At 32.8% G+C, this 17,094-nt stretch overlaps 1 protein-coding gene across 1 annotated transcript; it reads right to left on the bottom strand.

Moving 5' to 3' along the window:
- Positions 1-33: 33 nt before the first annotated feature.
- On the bottom strand, positions 34-4,160 carry LOC7471892 (malate dehydrogenase, mitochondrial). Its single transcript, XM_002316758.3, has 7 exons — positions 3,826-4,160; positions 3,361-3,534; positions 2,865-3,033; positions 2,526-2,587; positions 2,261-2,382; positions 1,426-1,543; positions 34-452 (listed from the first exon to the last, which is right to left on the bottom strand). The coding sequence occupies exons 1-7, from the start codon at positions 4,066-4,068 to the stop codon at positions 315-317; spliced, it is 1,026 nt and encodes a 341-aa protein (XP_002316794.1). The 5' UTR covers positions 4,069-4,160; the 3' UTR covers positions 34-314.
- Between the last annotated feature and the right edge of the window lie 12,934 nt (positions 4,161-17,094).

Below are 17,094 nucleotides of genomic sequence, written 5' to 3'. Positions count from 1 at the left end.
CGGGTGAAACCCAGCATGCAAGTCAGATGGATATATCGGTCCACCAGATAGGTTCTGATTTATAAATATCATCCCTGTGAATAAGAATAAAATCTTACAAGCATTTTGCACTTAGCATAAACTAGATTTCCAATTCTCTCCAGAGTATCAACTACCACCTCAAGTCACAGGGTATTTTATTGATAAAACATGGTTTTATGTGCCTACTCTACATGAAAAAGCAATGCTGCAGCTGCTGGCAGCCGCAAATACAACACTGAAAATGCAAAACTTGCGTGCGTTTGTGATGGAAGGAGCAAATATCATTGCTTGAATTACTGGTTGGCAAATTTGATTCCCTTCTCAATAGATGATTGGAGTTCAGGCTTCAACTTTTCTAAACCTTCCTTTTCATAGTCAGAGAGAGGACCTAGCCCCAAAACTTCCTCCACGCCATTCTTTCCGAGCCTCACCTGCAAACACAAAAAAACGAATTCCCATGTTTACTATCTGACCACCCCAGCAAGCATAAAAATACAAAACTTCCACAGCAAAATGCATGTGTACAGCAATGCTGCACTAGAAAAGCACCGGATACCAGAGTGCTACATCTGATAAAGGTGCAAAGCATCAAGGAACCTTCACAAAGTAATGAACCTTTTTTCATCAGAGATATCTGCACAGCAGTTGCTAAAAACAAGGCGTGACGGATATTATAACAGTTTCATTTTCCCACTAAGTCCCCATTTGTTTTTTCCTTTTCCTTTCTTTTTTTTTTTTTTTTTTTTTTTTGAACTAAAAAGAGCATCAAGTTATTTGACAGCGAGTGATAGCATTGTCACAAAATTAGTATAACCTAGAAAAAAAATGCTAAGATCCATGCATGGAAAGACAATAACCAAATTAAGAAAGGCATCTGCAGAGAGGAGATGCAACTCTTGCAGCAAAATTAAGGAAAGGTCATAAAAATAATTCAATCATATTCAGCATGTATGGGAAGAAATCCATGGATACACCAGTGAGAAATATTGGTGAGATTGGAGGTAATGAGGGGGTGAAAAAAAAATGACATGAATTAAACTAGTATGTTTTAGTATGACAACATCATTCAGAAGCACAGCCCAACACAACTGGATAAGACAACCATATAGCTAAATATAACCCAGTTATTTCGGGTTTGGGGCTTAATAGAAATTCAATTGATATCATTTTTTCTTTTCCAACTAAGCAAACAGGACAGCCCGGAAGAGATTCCAAAAGGTACAAAACATTAATTTAAACTGATATATTGTGACGAGCAATAATCAGTTACAGAGGGTATTCTTTAACTTGCAAACAATGTGCAATTAAGTAAATTAAAAGAATGAATTCACATCAGAGAGGATATTTGACATCAACATAATCTAACAAAGAGATTTTATGTTCAAACAAAGTTGATCAAATTACCTTAGAAGCGAAGAAAGGAAGTTCAGTGATAGTTGATTGCACATATGAACATTCAACCACATCTGGAGCTCCATTGAGCCCCTTCAAGCACGCATCAGCAAAAATGGCTCCAGCATAGCTGCGAATGGCCAATCAAATAAATTAAAAATATACAGTTCCTTTTCTTTTATAATTACAGCAGGTGCAAGGACATGAAGAGACTTGTAACAAGGTGAAGAGAAAGTCACAGAACCATAAGAGGTTGAAAAAGAAATCCATTCACATTTTCTACAACTTTTGAACAGAAGCAGACAAAAAAATGAAGTCAGGAAAATGGGTGAAAAACAGGCCAACAATGAGTAAGAGTGGCCAAAGAATTACAAAATCAGAATTCAACGGCGTACTTCAAATCTATCAATATTTTTTCAAGTACAAGTTAGCTTTTACTGGAACAGCTTAAAAAGTCTTGTAATTATTAAAATTAAAGAGTTCAACTTCATGGTTTAATCATTGTACCTAAGAAATCTAGCCCCAAAAGAATCCAAAAATCCAAACAAGTCTGCTAAATGTTGGCTCATCCAACACTACTTGAAAAAGAAGCAGAAACAGGATTAGTCCTTGACCATCCTGGTGTCACATACACATCGTACTTCTTACCTTGATAGAAAAAAGAAAAGAAAAGATATCTGACAGGTAAATCTAATCCTTCAGAAAAATCAATATTACACGTGAATTGACCAGGATGAAAACTTTTGTAAGCCACAGATTTTCACAATGAAATGCTAATTTAGTGTGTCCATAAACAAGGATTCAAAACACATTCATGAGTATAACTATGCTCAGGATATAAACTTACGCCATTGACAAAGTTGCAGAGCCCTTTCCAGCCTTTGCTTCCACAACTTCCGTCCCTCCATCTTGAGTTCTCTTTGTAAGAGCAGTAATCTCTGCATCAGATAAATTGGCTTTTGGTGTGGCCTATAAAATAAATCAAACAAGTAGAACAAAATTAGAAAAGTTGATCACAAACAATCAGACAAGAATTCGAATAGAAACAGTATTAATATACATTGCATATAGAGTTATTTAGGAGACAAAGTGGAAGGGGAGTGAATAAATACTTGTGAAAATAATGGGAGAATGGTTATGCCTGCATGGCCACCAACAACTGGTACATTAACCTCTGAACCAAAGAAGAACAACATGTCAGCATCAGAGAAGAATTACAGAAGATAACGAGTCAAAGAGTTCTAAAACACAGAACTGCACAATAAAAGACCGAAAAAACATGCTAATACAAGAATGACATCTACTTAAGCTGAGCTCTTTCATTTACACCAAAAAAAAGACAAGTAACATGTTATATCATTTATACACTTTTCTTTCAATTTGGCCTTCGGTAGGGAAATAAAGGTGGGAAATAAGAAGCACAAGGGTCTCAAATGAGTAATTGGGCAAACCTGCAACTGGCACCTTGGCCTTTCCAGCATAGAATGTCTTGGCCCTAACAACATCAAGGGTAGTCACACCAAACAACCTTTTCGGGTCATAGGTTCCTGCTTTCTTAAAAACCTCAGCAGCAATAGGGACTGTTGAGTTCACTGGGTTGCTGATCATATTAACAAGTGCCTGATCCCACAATATTTGTCAGCCAACATGAAATTAAAACAACAAAAACATAAAAGCAAAATAACGCCAAAGGCATGTTTGGTTGCCTTCCAACATACAAATGACTCCATTGGGTTCCAAATAGAACTTTGGGAAGTCCACATAAACCAAAAAATAAGGAAGCCAAAAAACAATTCAGTTTCTACACTTTCACATGTCCATTTTCTTTAGTGTACTTGCTGAAAGAAATATATTTTAAAGTCCAAACACCAGATAGAGCTCAACCAAACCATCGAACTTAACAGTGGCATACAAACAAACTTGCTTTAACAGAATCTCAATACTCACGTGAGGGCAGTACTTGGCAATTGCTTGACAGAGACCCTTTACAATCCCAGCATTGATGTTGAAGAGATCGTCACGGGTCATTCCAGGCTTCCTTGGCACACCAGCTGGAATGATTACAACATCAGCTCCCTCCAAGGCTTTCCCCAATTCAGCTTCACCTGAATACCCAGAAACCTAAACTCAAACAAAGAAAGAAGTAAAAAACGAGTCTAAAAAGAAAAACCACTAAAAGAAATCAAAGCAGCAGAAACATGAAGAGCAAAATGAGTCTAACAACATTATACCACTGATGGATTAAGCTCTAAGTGAGACCAAAAAACAAGTGATTGACAGTTGAATCAAATATAGATCCATTAAATAAATTTTATTAGAAATGCAAAATAAATAAATAAATAAATAATGTATAAAATGAGGAAAATAAATGTGAAAGCATCAAAAGATAGAGATAGATAGAAGGACATAAACCTCAGATCTGGTGTTGATGTGGCTGACATCGGCGGCGACACCGGGAGTGTTAGCAATATCGTAGAGAGCGAGGCTGGAGACGAGAGGATTAAGCTTCATGAGAAGGGCAAGTGGTTGACCGATACCTCCAGCAGCACCGAGGACGGCAACCTTGCGGTCGGGAACGGCCTCAGAGGCATAGCCACGGCGGAGGATGTGGGATGACGGAGAGGTTGCTAGGGATTTGATGGATCTCAACATCATTTTGATTTGAAAAGAAAAGAGAAGAGAGAGTGTGGAAATGGGGATGCCAGCAAAGGAAAGAGGGTCCTTGAGTTGGGTGGGGCAATGCTGATAGGATTATAATTTATAAGTGTTGAGAGTATCGAGGACGAGTTTTGGTTTTTTACCGGTATTAGGTGCTGTTTGTAATAATATTGTTTTTTTAAATATATTTTTATTTAAAAATATATTAAAAAAAGTTTTGTAAAAAATATTATTTTTTATATTACAATAATTAAAAAATACTAAGAAAATTTAATTTTAAAAAAATCAAATTTCATGAAAAACACAAACTTCATATGCATAATTTTCTTTAAAATATTTTTAAAAAATATTCAATGAGAATAAAATATTTATTTTTTATTTTTTATTGTGAATTTTCTTATATATTTTTATCAAATTAATTATTTCTTATTTCTTATTTAGTAAAAAACTATAATGATATGTTTTTTTATTGAAACTTGATTTTTATATCATGATAATGTTTTGTTTTCAAAACCATGTTCCTGAAGAAAACAATTTTAAAACAATAAATATATAGATAAATAAATAAGAAAATAAAGTTTTGATTAAAGAAATACAACTTTTTCTCCTTAATCCAAGTCATTGGAATTCTTACAAATAGTTATTTTAATTATTTTAAGTTTTTATTTAAAAAACCATGTTACTGATAAAAATAATATGTTTTTGTTAAAATAAATAAAAATATATTGAGTAAATAAAAATATTTTTTATTTAAAATTTAAATGGTTTTATTTTTTTATTTAAGAATATCTATTTTAATTACCATATAATTTAATAAAATAAAATTCAAAAAATTCCCTGCAATAGGCTAAGGCTAAGGGGTATTTGTTATTGCTATATAATTTTATACAAAGTAATTGTTAATATTACCATAAAAATATCTAATTTTATTTAAAAATTATATAATATCCAAAATCTTACTATCTTATCTCATTATACAGGAATTAAAACGTAAAAAAAAAAAAAAAAAACTTTACAATAAAAATATAAACATTTAAAATTACAAGGATCAAATATATAAAAAATAAAAAATATATTGAAACTTTTTGTGTGTGTTATATATATATATATGCACAGGAGATGGGTGTATAGTAAAACACCCACTTTTTTAAGTTTATGAGTAATATTTTATTTATTTATTTATTTATTTTAGCCATGATTTATTTTCTTCCCTTCTCTAATTGTATAAAAGACAAATTATCCATAAGAGATTAAGGTTGCATATACTTGTGAGTTTTCTTCTTTTTTTTCATAAACAAATCTAGAAGAAGAAAAATAAAAAGAATTCGTTTACCAATTTTCAATTAAAGTCAAACAAGATGGTTGTTTTTAGTTTTAGAAAATTTATAATAAACATATTTCCTTAATTTCTTATTAAAAAAGACTCATTAAATGAATAAAAGCTAATATACTTCCAATTGGTTGAAAGATATTACTAATTGGTGGATGTGGATCTTCCATCAATGGAACCTAATAGTTCCTCGATTCATTATAGTTTCAACTCATATGTGAGAATGTGTTCCTATAAAGGCAACCCAAGTTTGAGAGTTTCATTTAGTAATTGTAATGTGTAAATAGTAATATATTTGTTTTTTTATATATATATATATTAACGAAATGCTATTTTCCATCTAAATAAATTAGAGCTGGAAATTCATAAATACTATTTTATGAAAGTAAACATAACCTAAAGATTTGTTGGGGAGAATTTCTAATATTCATAGCTCAAGTAAGCAACACATCTATTGAAAATAAGCTTTTGGGAATTGGGATATGAGTTCATTATAACATAGACTTGTAGTTTATTAAAAGTAATTAATTAGTTACTTCTTATATTATTAAAAATAATTAAATAGTATTTTATTGATGATGATCATCCTCAACTAGTAATTATTTAATTCCAAAAATATCTTATATTCATAGTCAAATTTCTCATTTTATATAATTGTTTATTCTTTATTTTATTTTGGAAGACAGAAAATAGACAAAATAAATTGAAAAGGCACATAAAAATAACAAAAGAGCTAAATTTATGATAAATTTATGAATGGAGGGATTACATATATAGTTTTAAATACTACAAGGAATAATTAATTAGTTTGTCAAACTATAGGAGTGAGTTATAATTTACTCTGTGATATTTAATCCGATGAGCCTTGTGAATGTAAGGATATTGTGTCATGTGATCAAAGATTTTTCTATATATATATATATTTCTTAAAGATAATCTTTTTTTCTAGATGGAGATAATTAAATGTTATTTAACTTTAGAGGGATTGAATCTAAATATTAATTGTGTCAATTCTTGGCATGCTTAATCCAATCTTTATTATGCATGCGAAGAAGTGCAACAATATTGTATTTGTTCCCTTTTAAAGCAGAAAGAAAATCATCATTTCACAAGTATTTCGTTACTATCTTGATTCGTAACAACTAATTGGAAGCTCCATTCCCTTCTTATACTATGCATATGTAGAGTTATCTAATTATTTATTAATATTTCATATAAAAATTAACAAAAAAAACTAAATATTAATGTTGAGAAAATATTGTTCATTCAGACTCATGGGAGTGTGAATTAGAATAGTCCCTTGGGTTTTTTTTTTCCTTCATGCTCACGGCTGAATCATTATACAGAGAGCTGATTATTGTTGCTTTAAATAAGTGGGGCTGTGACATTATTAATGACACCTATTTACTCTCACATTGGATCTCTCTATGCAACATTGGGAGAGCTACTGGATTTCTCTTCACCATTAGGAGAATTGTTGTGGTTTGGTTTGCTTGGAAAATAATGTCATGTTTGATTGAGACAAGATTTTGCATTATTTGCCTGTGATAACATATTGTGCTTTTTTTTTTATCTAGCCATAAAGTGGAAATAACTTGTTCCTTTTTAGTTTACAGGTAATTATTTTTCTTTTAGATCATACATTTATCTATGGTTGTGTCTGTTTTTACTGTGAACTCACACAATATTTCAATAAGTTATTATTTTTATTATTGATTTTAGTTGTTTAATATTGAAAAGGAAACCTAACAATATTAGAGAGAAAAATAAGTTGTCTAAACCTGTTAATGAAAGTCCTTATTCTAAAATAGACGTTGTTAGTGCTTTTAGTGAAATTAGAAAGAGTACAAGAAATAGAAAAGCAAATGATTTTGGTGCTAATTTTTATACATTTTTACTTGAAAAAAAACCTAAAATATATAATAAAGCTATGTCATTTATTGAAGCTCCTTTTTGGAAAGCAATGGTAAAATATAAGATAGTGTTGTGTTCCAAGTAACACCATAAAATTTATTAGAGGTTCTAGTTGGTCTAATGACAAGACTTAAGGTTAAGATATTCAAAGAGACTTTCAATAGACATTTTCAAAACATATGGGTCAAGGTGAACTTCAAGAACATATTAAATAATAATGAACAAGTCTTAATTAATTTAATTCATGTTCAAGATAGACTTATTGATGGGCATTCAAATATTATAAAAAGATTAGAATAAGAATATTCAAATATGTTAGTTTTGACATTTCGGTATTGTTTTGGTCATGCTTGGAGATTCTAAAAGAATTTTAATGTTATGATAGCTGCATTGAAAAGTAGACATTCATATATTTCTATTGATATACAAACCTCCTTCTAATTTCTTAATACGAGAGAGAACTATATATTTAAATTAGTTGAGCTATTGTTTTTTTTTTTATCTGTTAGTTATTATTAGGTTTTTAGATATATTATAGTCTTTATTAAATTTGAGTGCATTGGATTATTATTATTATTATTATTTATCAGGCTTATCAATATCCATTAGGGATATCCTATTAGAATTATGATTATTTCTAATATAAATACTCTTTTATAGAATCTTTTAGAGGTTATACCGTTTATAATAAATAAATCAGAATTATTGCTATCCTTTGTGTGGTTGAGTGATTTTCATATTAAGTTCTTAATTAAATTTATAAACTTTTCAAATAATTGATCAACTTCCTTGTGATTTTATATTACTCGTTTGTGTCTCTTTATAGATGTTAGTAAGGGTGATCATTGTGTATAACTTTGGTTTTTTAAGGCAGATTCTTGTTGGGTCAAGTTATAAACTATTCAAATCTAATTTTAACATATCTTGAGTTGAGAGGTGTCTGCATCAAATGAATTCTTTAATTTCTAATAAAACTTGGTTTTAGATTGATTTGCCACAAAGTTGTAAGACAATAGGTTATAAATGGGTTCTTAGAAAGAAATTAAGAACTGATGGATTTATAGAAAAATCTAAGTCTAGGTTAGTTGCTAAGGGGTTTAAACAATAACAAGGAGTAGATGTTTTTGACACATATACACCAATTTCTAAAATCACTACAATTAGATTATTAGTTGCTTTAGATTCCTTTTACAAATTAAAAATCCATCAAATGCATGTTAAAATAATTTTTTTTAAATGGTGATTTAAAAGAAGAAATTTATATGGATCAACCAAAATTTTTTCTTATGCCTGGTCAAGAAAAGAAAAGTTTATAAACTTGTAAAATCTCTTTGTGGTTTAAAACAAGTTTTAAAACAATAGTGTGAAAAATTTGATCAACTCATGTTATTTGATGATTTTCAAACAATTTTTACTGATGAATGTGTTTATAATAAAAAAAAAACTAAAAGAAGATTATGTGATTTTATATTTGTATTTTGATGATATTATGATTTTTTATAGTAATATTCAAGTTATAAATATTACTAAATTTTTTTGGTATGAAAATTTTGATATGATGGATCTTGGTCTGGTTAATGTTATTTTAGGCATTAAATTATTGAAAAACAACAATGGTTTTGCTTTAACTCAATCATATTACATTGAAAAAATATAAAAAAGATTTAATTATTTTGATGTGTCTCTTGTATGTAGTTCTTTTGGTCCTTAAACTAAATGAAGAAAAAATAGACGGTGAAAAGTGTGTCTCGATATAAATATTCACAAATTATTGGATCTTTATTACAACTAGCCAATTATACTAGACAAGATATAGCATATGTAGTTGGTATATTAGGTAGATATACACATAATCAATGCTTCACACACTATAGTGCTTTAGAAAAAAAAAAATCTAAAAGGAACTACTAACGGGTTAAAGATTTAGGGAATTTTTGTTGCATCCAAAAATTCTAACGGGCTATTATATCTTGAAAAAGAAGCGTATTATATATAAAATTGTCTTTATGTATGCTTCTCTCTAGGAATAGCGTTACTGCGTTCCACAATCTTAAACTTCTTCTAGACCTTTACTCTTTTAATATTTACTTTAGTTCTTATTTTTATTATTGATTTTAGTTGCTAATTTAATATTTTCTTATTTTTATTATTGATTTTAGTTGCTAATTTAATATTGAAAAAAGAAACAAAAATCTTGGACTTAATCCCTTCAATTATCTTTAATTTTCCTAACAGCTTTCCATCCTACCTTTATTCCCTAATTATTTCTAACACTGCCCTTGCTTGGTTACACATACCACTTGCCAAAGAAATGGTAGCCATGACTGAAATTGGAGGCGGCAGCCTAATTCATGCTCAATTGCCAAGGTAAGACCTATTCTTTCTTTCATTTTCCTTTTTCCTTTGAAATGTGCCTTGCTACTTGCGTTCATTTCATATTAGTAGAAATGCAGAAACTCCTAAAGGTTTTTCAATACCTTCTCTGATGTCTCAGACTTGATCCACAGAAACTACTGGGAATTTTGAGGGGCGAAAGTCTAATTTTTATAGGAGATTCAGTGCAGAAAGGTCAATTTGAATCTATGGGATGTATGGTGCAATCTGTTATTCAAAGCTTTTAATTTCCAAAGTTTTCTTCAAAATAAAGATAATTAGTCGTCGTGGACATTTTATCCACTAAATAATCCAACAATCTACCACTTGAACGATGATTATATTATATATGATTCAGACCAATAATTTAAACGGCATTCAATCAATGCATCTACTGGTATTGTCGGGCTCCCTTCATTGTGGAGTCTATTTTGGATCATGCAACAAATCATACCGTACTCATGAAACGGCGGCTGGTTAACTCGACTCCATGACTAAACATGGAAAGAGCTTGGAAGGAGTTGATGTGTTGGTGGATGTCCATGGCTTTTGAACAATGCTATGTATGTATTCAGCTCTCCACGTCCTTGCTGATTGTCATCAGAACACATCCTTCATCATTATAGCTTTGACCTCATGCATGTATGTACGTCACCGAGCAAATTTAACAGAAGATTGCTTAACTATATATGTGGTTTTGTTTCAGATCTGGATCGCCAGATGATATAATGTTACCACTGCGTATAAGTTGACGTTGGAAACTAGGGCAAATTACTGGCTTGAATCCAACATAAAGTCTACCATTGATGAGTATGTCTCCAATTCATTAATTTGTGGTATGTTATCCTGTGTCTCCAAAACATCTATGGTGAGGTTAATAAAGCTTTAATTACAGTTACAAATCACAATCACACACACACGCAGAGGAAGAAGCTAAGAAGCCTAGGCTTTGTACTGTGAAATCCACCATGCATTCTTAGTAAATGATTTGTGTACTTCAACAGTGTTGCTTTTTTCTATTATTCAAAAAAATAGTGTTGCTTTTTTCTTGATTTTTTTACTCTGATCATCAATTTTATTTTTAATTCGTCCTTCTACATTGTATTTTTTTAGAATTGAACTTTATAATTTATTTTAATCTATTTTCTATATAATTATTGTGGTGTCGAAGAAATTTTTTGATATTAAATTAATGCTTAATATTAAAAAAAAATTTAGTGAAAGATAAAAAAATTAAAGGATCGAATCTAAAAATGATTTTTTTAAAGGCACTGTTTGTCCAACACCTTTTTGCCATTTTTTTTTTGTTTTAAGAAATTGGCAAATTTTGTTTTTGGTCCATATTGTTTTCAACTATTTTTTTATTTTGATCTATAATTTTATTTTGTTTATTTTTAGTTCTTGTGTTTAGAAAGGAAAGAGAAACTCGATAGAAAACAATGAATGAGAGATAAAATCATCATTAACCACATTTAAGTGATAAAAAGAGTTTTTTTTTTTTTGTTTCAGCAGGTTCTGTAATGAAAGAAGTTCCATAGATGTGTTTTTTATCTTCATCTTGTGGGTAAAAGTAAATTGAGCCTCCAGAAGTTTTTAAAATCTAGTTGATTTTTAATTTTTTTAAATTGATTAAATGTTATTTTAAATCTATAATGTTTTTTAGGAGTTTTTAGGTGAAAAAAGAGTATTTTTGAGTTCTTGCTATTAGAAGCCCGATTTCTCAACCATCTTAAGTGTCTGGAATCCAATAAGAGATGATGTGTTATTGGTTGTTTATTAAAAAAGAGAGAGTACTAGCTTAACAATTAAAAAAAATGGATCTGGAGCGTGGGTCTGCCCTTACAAGCCCATACTTGCCTACCTTTGTTTGGCAGAAGCGATCGACTTTTTTTATTATTGTTTTGAAAATTATTTAATTGAATACATTTTAATTTTTAATTTGTTATAGGATAAGATTATGATATTTCTTGTGATATTGTTAAGAGTTCTTTTTATACAACACTTAATGACTTTTCAAAAATGAATTTCTTGAAATTTGATCAAATTAATTATAGTTGAATAAATTAAATTATATTTGAGACATTATTTCATTATATATCAATATTCAATTTGATATTAATTTTTGAAAGAAACTCTTGCCTTTCTTTATGATATGATTGATATTAGAAATAATTTAGTAGATTTTTCTATTTGAACCTTATGCGTTTTGTATGTTTGTGGTCGTGAAAATTATGTGAACATGAAGTATTGTTACCGCAAATTAATATTCTTATTTGAATTTGTTTTACTTTTAGGCCAATGAATTATGGTTTTAAAAAATGTATATTTTTTTGGGTAAAAAAAAGGAAAATTACATGAATTAACATTTTTATTACTATATAATTAAATAAAAGTTTTTTTTGAAGAGATTCTCAACTAACTCCGATTAAATATTTTAATATATATTTTAGTTTTAATTTATTGATTTAATCTTGGTGTTAAGAACTTTTTTAATATATATATATATATATATATATATATATATATATATATATATATATATAATTCTTCATTTATTTTATTAAAAATATACTTTACAACTAAGATTTTATTTGAAAAGTGTATTCCCATGCTATTTTACTGTGGAACTTCACTAATGAAGTAAAAATTTTGCATCAAAGGAAACATTTATTCTTTTTTTTTTTCACTTCTCTTAATGGTATGATCTAACTCTGTTGATATATCACATTCAAAACAAAGAGAACACTCCTAACAAGGTCAGATAATGCTTTAACCAGCCCTCCTATTCTAATTGTAGGCAACTGGTATCAACTAATCTCTGCTTGAATTTCTAACTTTCTTTTTTTTTTTTATTTTTTTAGTTTAACGTGGGTGTCCGGGCCAGCTTGTGCGCACCTCGACTAATTCCACGGGCCCTAAAGTTAACGACCATGTAAGCCTCCAGTGGCCATCATATGAGCAACCACAGGGCTCGAACCTGAGACCACAGAGGGAGCAAACCTCTTGGTCCCAAGTTTTTACCATTGGGCCACCACCTAGCTTTCTTATCAATACTTTTGATGGAGCCTCATTCATTTTGAGGTGACAGAAAGCTCTTGTCCTAGTGAGAGAACATCATAACATTCTTTTGTAGGAGTTAGGAATGGAGGTCTGGAAGTGATGAAAACTGCTTCAATGGATCTTACCCAATTGAAGGTCTGATATGCCACGTAGATCAGCCAAGGCCATTATGTGTGTTGAGGTGAACGTAATATATTAGTTGCATGTGCCATGCAAGAAGATCTGAACGTGAAATATTAACTGCATGTGCCATGCAGCAATAGTTGAACGTGAACAGTATCTATATGGACACACAGGTATGCAGAAGAGATAAATATTGAGCTGAAGAATAGTGGGTTCTCTACAGGACTGGGTCTTCTGCAGTTGCGATTTATCTGTCACTTTTATTTCAATTTGTTATAGTTGTTATGCTTATTATTTAGGACGTGGTACTTTCAGTTTTTATGTGGGTAATCTCACATCGTGAGTTACCGGTTTTTCCTTAATTTCAGTTTCTTGTACCGGTTTTGCTTATTTAAAGCAACCGAGAATTATGAAGAGGCAATCAATCAGTATTTAAATTATTATGGTACTTTCTCACCCGAAGAGAAACAAACATTTCTCAGCCAATATTTGTTAAATATTTGTTGTATCTATCATTGCTATCAAAGCCTAGTTAGAAGATCTTATGGGCACTAATAAGGAACGCATTGAGCAGTTAGAAGATGGACTACACCAAATGGAGCTGGGCATGGCTGATAGATTGCAATATTTGGAGGACACGCTTAACCGATTTTCTGATGTGCTGCTGGCAAATCAGGAGCCTCCAAACCAGGGCAACCAGCAACGTGAAGGTCAAGAAAGGGGATGACTAATTGTCTCTTCCAAGACAGCACGACTTGAATTTCCTAGATTTTTAGGAGATGATCCAACATAGTGGTTTAATCATGTGAATCAGTTTTTTGCATTTCAAAATACTCCAGAACTTTAGAAGGTCTCCCTGGCTTCTTACCACTTGGAAGGGAAAGCCAACTAGTGGTGGCAATAGGTTCGCTAATTGATTGAAGAAGAAGGACGCGTTCTATCATGGCCAAATTTTGAAGACGAACTCTGGGCTCATTTTGGTCCTTCAGAGTGTGGATTTTGATGAGGCCCTATCAAGAATAAGGCAAGGAGGCTCCCTGCGAGATTATCAACGAGAATTCGAGTGGCTGGGCAACCGAGTACACGGATGGATGCAAAAGGCTTTTGTAGGTACATTTATAGGTGGCTTAAAAATTGAGATTTCAGATGGGATACGCATGTTTAAACCACAAACCTTGAAGGAGGCCATCAGTCTAGCCCGAATAAAGGATGATCAACTTAGCAGACAGAGGAGGTTTATTAGACCAGCACCACCACTACCAATAAGATCTACGCTTTCTCCTCCCAGTTTTAATCGAGCTGCACCAACAGTTCCTGCCAATCCCATTTGGCGGCTCACCTGGGAGGAAATGCAGCGAACGAGCTCAGAATTTATGGTTTAATTGCAATAATCGTTTTACTACATGACATAAATGTCACGAGCCTCGAATCCTAATATTGGAAGGGTCCGATGCCAGCAACACACTTTCATGTGATAATGAAAGTGAAGACCAACCACTTCAGGAGAATTTTGAGACAACCACTGAACCAGAAATTACACTGCATGCGCTAACAGGATGGGTTGCACCTAAAACAATGCGCATCACTGCCAAGATAGGGTCCAATGATGTCATCGCACTCATCGACAGTGAATCAACTCACAACTTCATTAGCGAAAGATTGGACAATGCATTATGAATACCAGTGGTGCCAACCACAACCTTCATAGTGCGGGTAACGAATGATGAAAAATTGAAATGTTAGGGGCGTTTTGAAGAGGTCGGAGTGGACCTGCAAGGCACTCAATTCTCATTAACTCTTTATTCTCTTCCACTTACAGGGTTGGATTTAGTCCTGGGAATCCAATGGTTGGAAATGCTAGCTTCTGTGGTTTGCAACTGGAAACAGTTAACCATAGAATTTCTGTAGAAGAACCAACTTAGACGGTTACAAGGAATGGACGATGAAGGCATATAAATTGCATCAATCACTGAACTAACCAAAGCAATTCACCAGAACCATGCCATCTTTGCAATATGTCTATAGGTCAGTACTGCGGAGCCACACAACCAGACAACTCATCCTGATATGAAGGCAATTTTGCATGAATTCTCAGAAATTTTAAAGGAACCGACAGGTCTACCACCCATCAGGGATGTTGATCACTGCATCTCCCTCAATGCTGGAACCGAACCTATTAATGTTCAGCCATATCGTTATGCATATTATCAAAAGGAAGAAATTGAGAAGCAAGTTCATGAAATGTTGAATTCTTGCCTTATCAGACCAAGTACCAGCCCGTTTTCATCACCTGTACTGTTGGTGAAGAAAAAAGATGGAACATGGCGTTTCTGCACATATTACAGGGCACTCAATGCTGCAACTGTGAAGGACTGCTTCCCTATTCCTACAGTTGATGATATGTTAGACAAGCTCTATGGTGCTTCATATTTCACCAAGCTTGATCTTCGAGCCGAGTATCACCACGTACGAGTTAATCTTATAGATATTCCAAAAACTGCTTTCCGCACTCACAACGGACATTATGAATACTTGGTTATGCCATTTGGGTTATGTAACGCACCCTCTACATTTCAAGCTATCATGAATTCTATATTTCGACTTCATCTTCAAAAATTTATACTGGTTTTCTTCGATGACATATTAGTCTATAGTCCTACGCGGGACATGCATTTGATGCATGTAAGGCTGACGTTTGAGATATTACAGCAATAGCAATTGTTTGTCAAAGCTAGCAAATGTGCTTTTGGCCAACAAGAGCTGGAGTATTTAGGGCACATAATCACCAATCATGGAGTGAAGGTAGATGAAAATAAAATTGCAGCAATGGTGGCATGGCCACGACCTATTAATATTTCAGAGCTTCGTGGGTTTTTAGGGTTGACAGAATATTACAGGAAGTTTGTCAAAAATTATAGCATTGTGACTCGGGCTCTCAACAATCTCTTTAAAAAGGGCCAATTTGGGTGGCATGAGGAAGCTGAAACTGCTTTCCTTGCGCTCAAACACGTCATGACAACGACACCAACGTTAGCAATGCCCAACTTCAAAGACATCTTCACTGTAGAAACTAATGCATCAGGTGATGGTATTGGCACAATATTAACCCAGTAAGGCAAATCAGTGGCATTTATGAGTAAAGCACTTGAGGTGGCAAAGAAATCGTGGTCTACTTATGCTAAAGAGATGATGGCCATCCTTGAAGCTATCCGTGTATGGCGGCCATATCTTTTAGGCCGAAAGTTTTATATTCAGACGGATCAACGCAGCCTAAAATACTTGTTAGAGCAACGTATCACCATACCAGAACAGTAAAAATGGGTAGCCAAACTCTTAGGCTATGAATTTGAGATCACATACCATCCTGGACGTGAAAATTCTGCAGCCGATGCTCTCTCTCACAAACAAGGTAGTCCTGTTCTTCACCATCTTTTTGTTCCTCAGGTTACTTTGTGGGAAGAAATTAAACAGGTGGCAAAGACAGATTTATATATACAATTCATGAGTCAGGTAGCCACGGATCAATTACACAGTCACTTTATATGGCGCAATGGTCTACTTCGTTACAAGGAACGGGTCATCGTCCCTGCAGACTCTACCCTACGTGCAAAGCTATTGCATGAAATGCATGATACCAAGGTTGGCGGCCACTCTGGTGTTCTGCACACATACAAAAAACTGGGACAACAATTCTATTGGCCAGGAATGCGTAAATCGGTCCAAGAATATATCAAAAATTGTGTAGTGTGCTAGAAAACCAAGTCAGACACATTGGCACCCGCAGGTTTCCTCCAACCACTGCACATTCCTTGCCAAGTGTAGGATGACATTACACTTGATTTCATTGAGCGATTACCCGCCTCCCAGGGCAAGGATACCATCATGGTAGTCGTCGATAGGCTCAGCAAATCAGCTCATTTTCTTCCCTTAAAACATCCTTTTACAGCTAAAAGTGTTGCAGAGAAATTTGTGGAAGCTATTATTAAGCTACATGGCATGCCAAAGTCTATAGTAAGCGACCGTGATTCAGTTTTTGTGAGCCATTTCTGGCAGGAGTTCTTCAAGATGTCAGGTACAAAATTACAGCTGAGCTCCGCGTATCACCTGCAAACAGATGGTCAAACCGAGGTTGTCAATCGCTGCATTGAACAATATCTACGATGCTTGGTCCACCAATGGCCAAAGAAGTGGAGTTTCTACTTACCTTGGGCAGAATATTGGTA

Source organism: Populus trichocarpa, chromosome 11 (genome assembly GCF_000002775.5).
Source record: "Populus trichocarpa isolate Nisqually-1 chromosome 11, P.trichocarpa_v4.1, whole genome shotgun sequence".
Classification (NCBI taxonomy): domain Eukaryota; kingdom Viridiplantae; phylum Streptophyta; class Magnoliopsida; order Malpighiales; family Salicaceae; genus Populus; species Populus trichocarpa.
Note: the sequence above shows the minus strand (reverse complement) of the source record. Positions and strands in the feature narration are given on the sequence as shown.

Coding starts and splice junctions, on each gene's coding strand:
- LOC7471892 (XM_002316758.3), bottom strand. CDS start 4,068: ATGATGTTGAGATCCATCAAATCCCTAGCAACCTCTCCGTCATCCCAC. Junction 3,034..3,360: donor TTGCCAAGTACTGCCCTCAC/GTGAGTATTGAG, acceptor TTGTGGGATCAG/GCACTTGTTAATATGATCAG. Junction 2,383..2,525: donor TTCTCCCATTATTTTCACAA/GTATTTATTCAC, acceptor TTTATTTTATAG/GCCACACCAAAAGCCAATTT.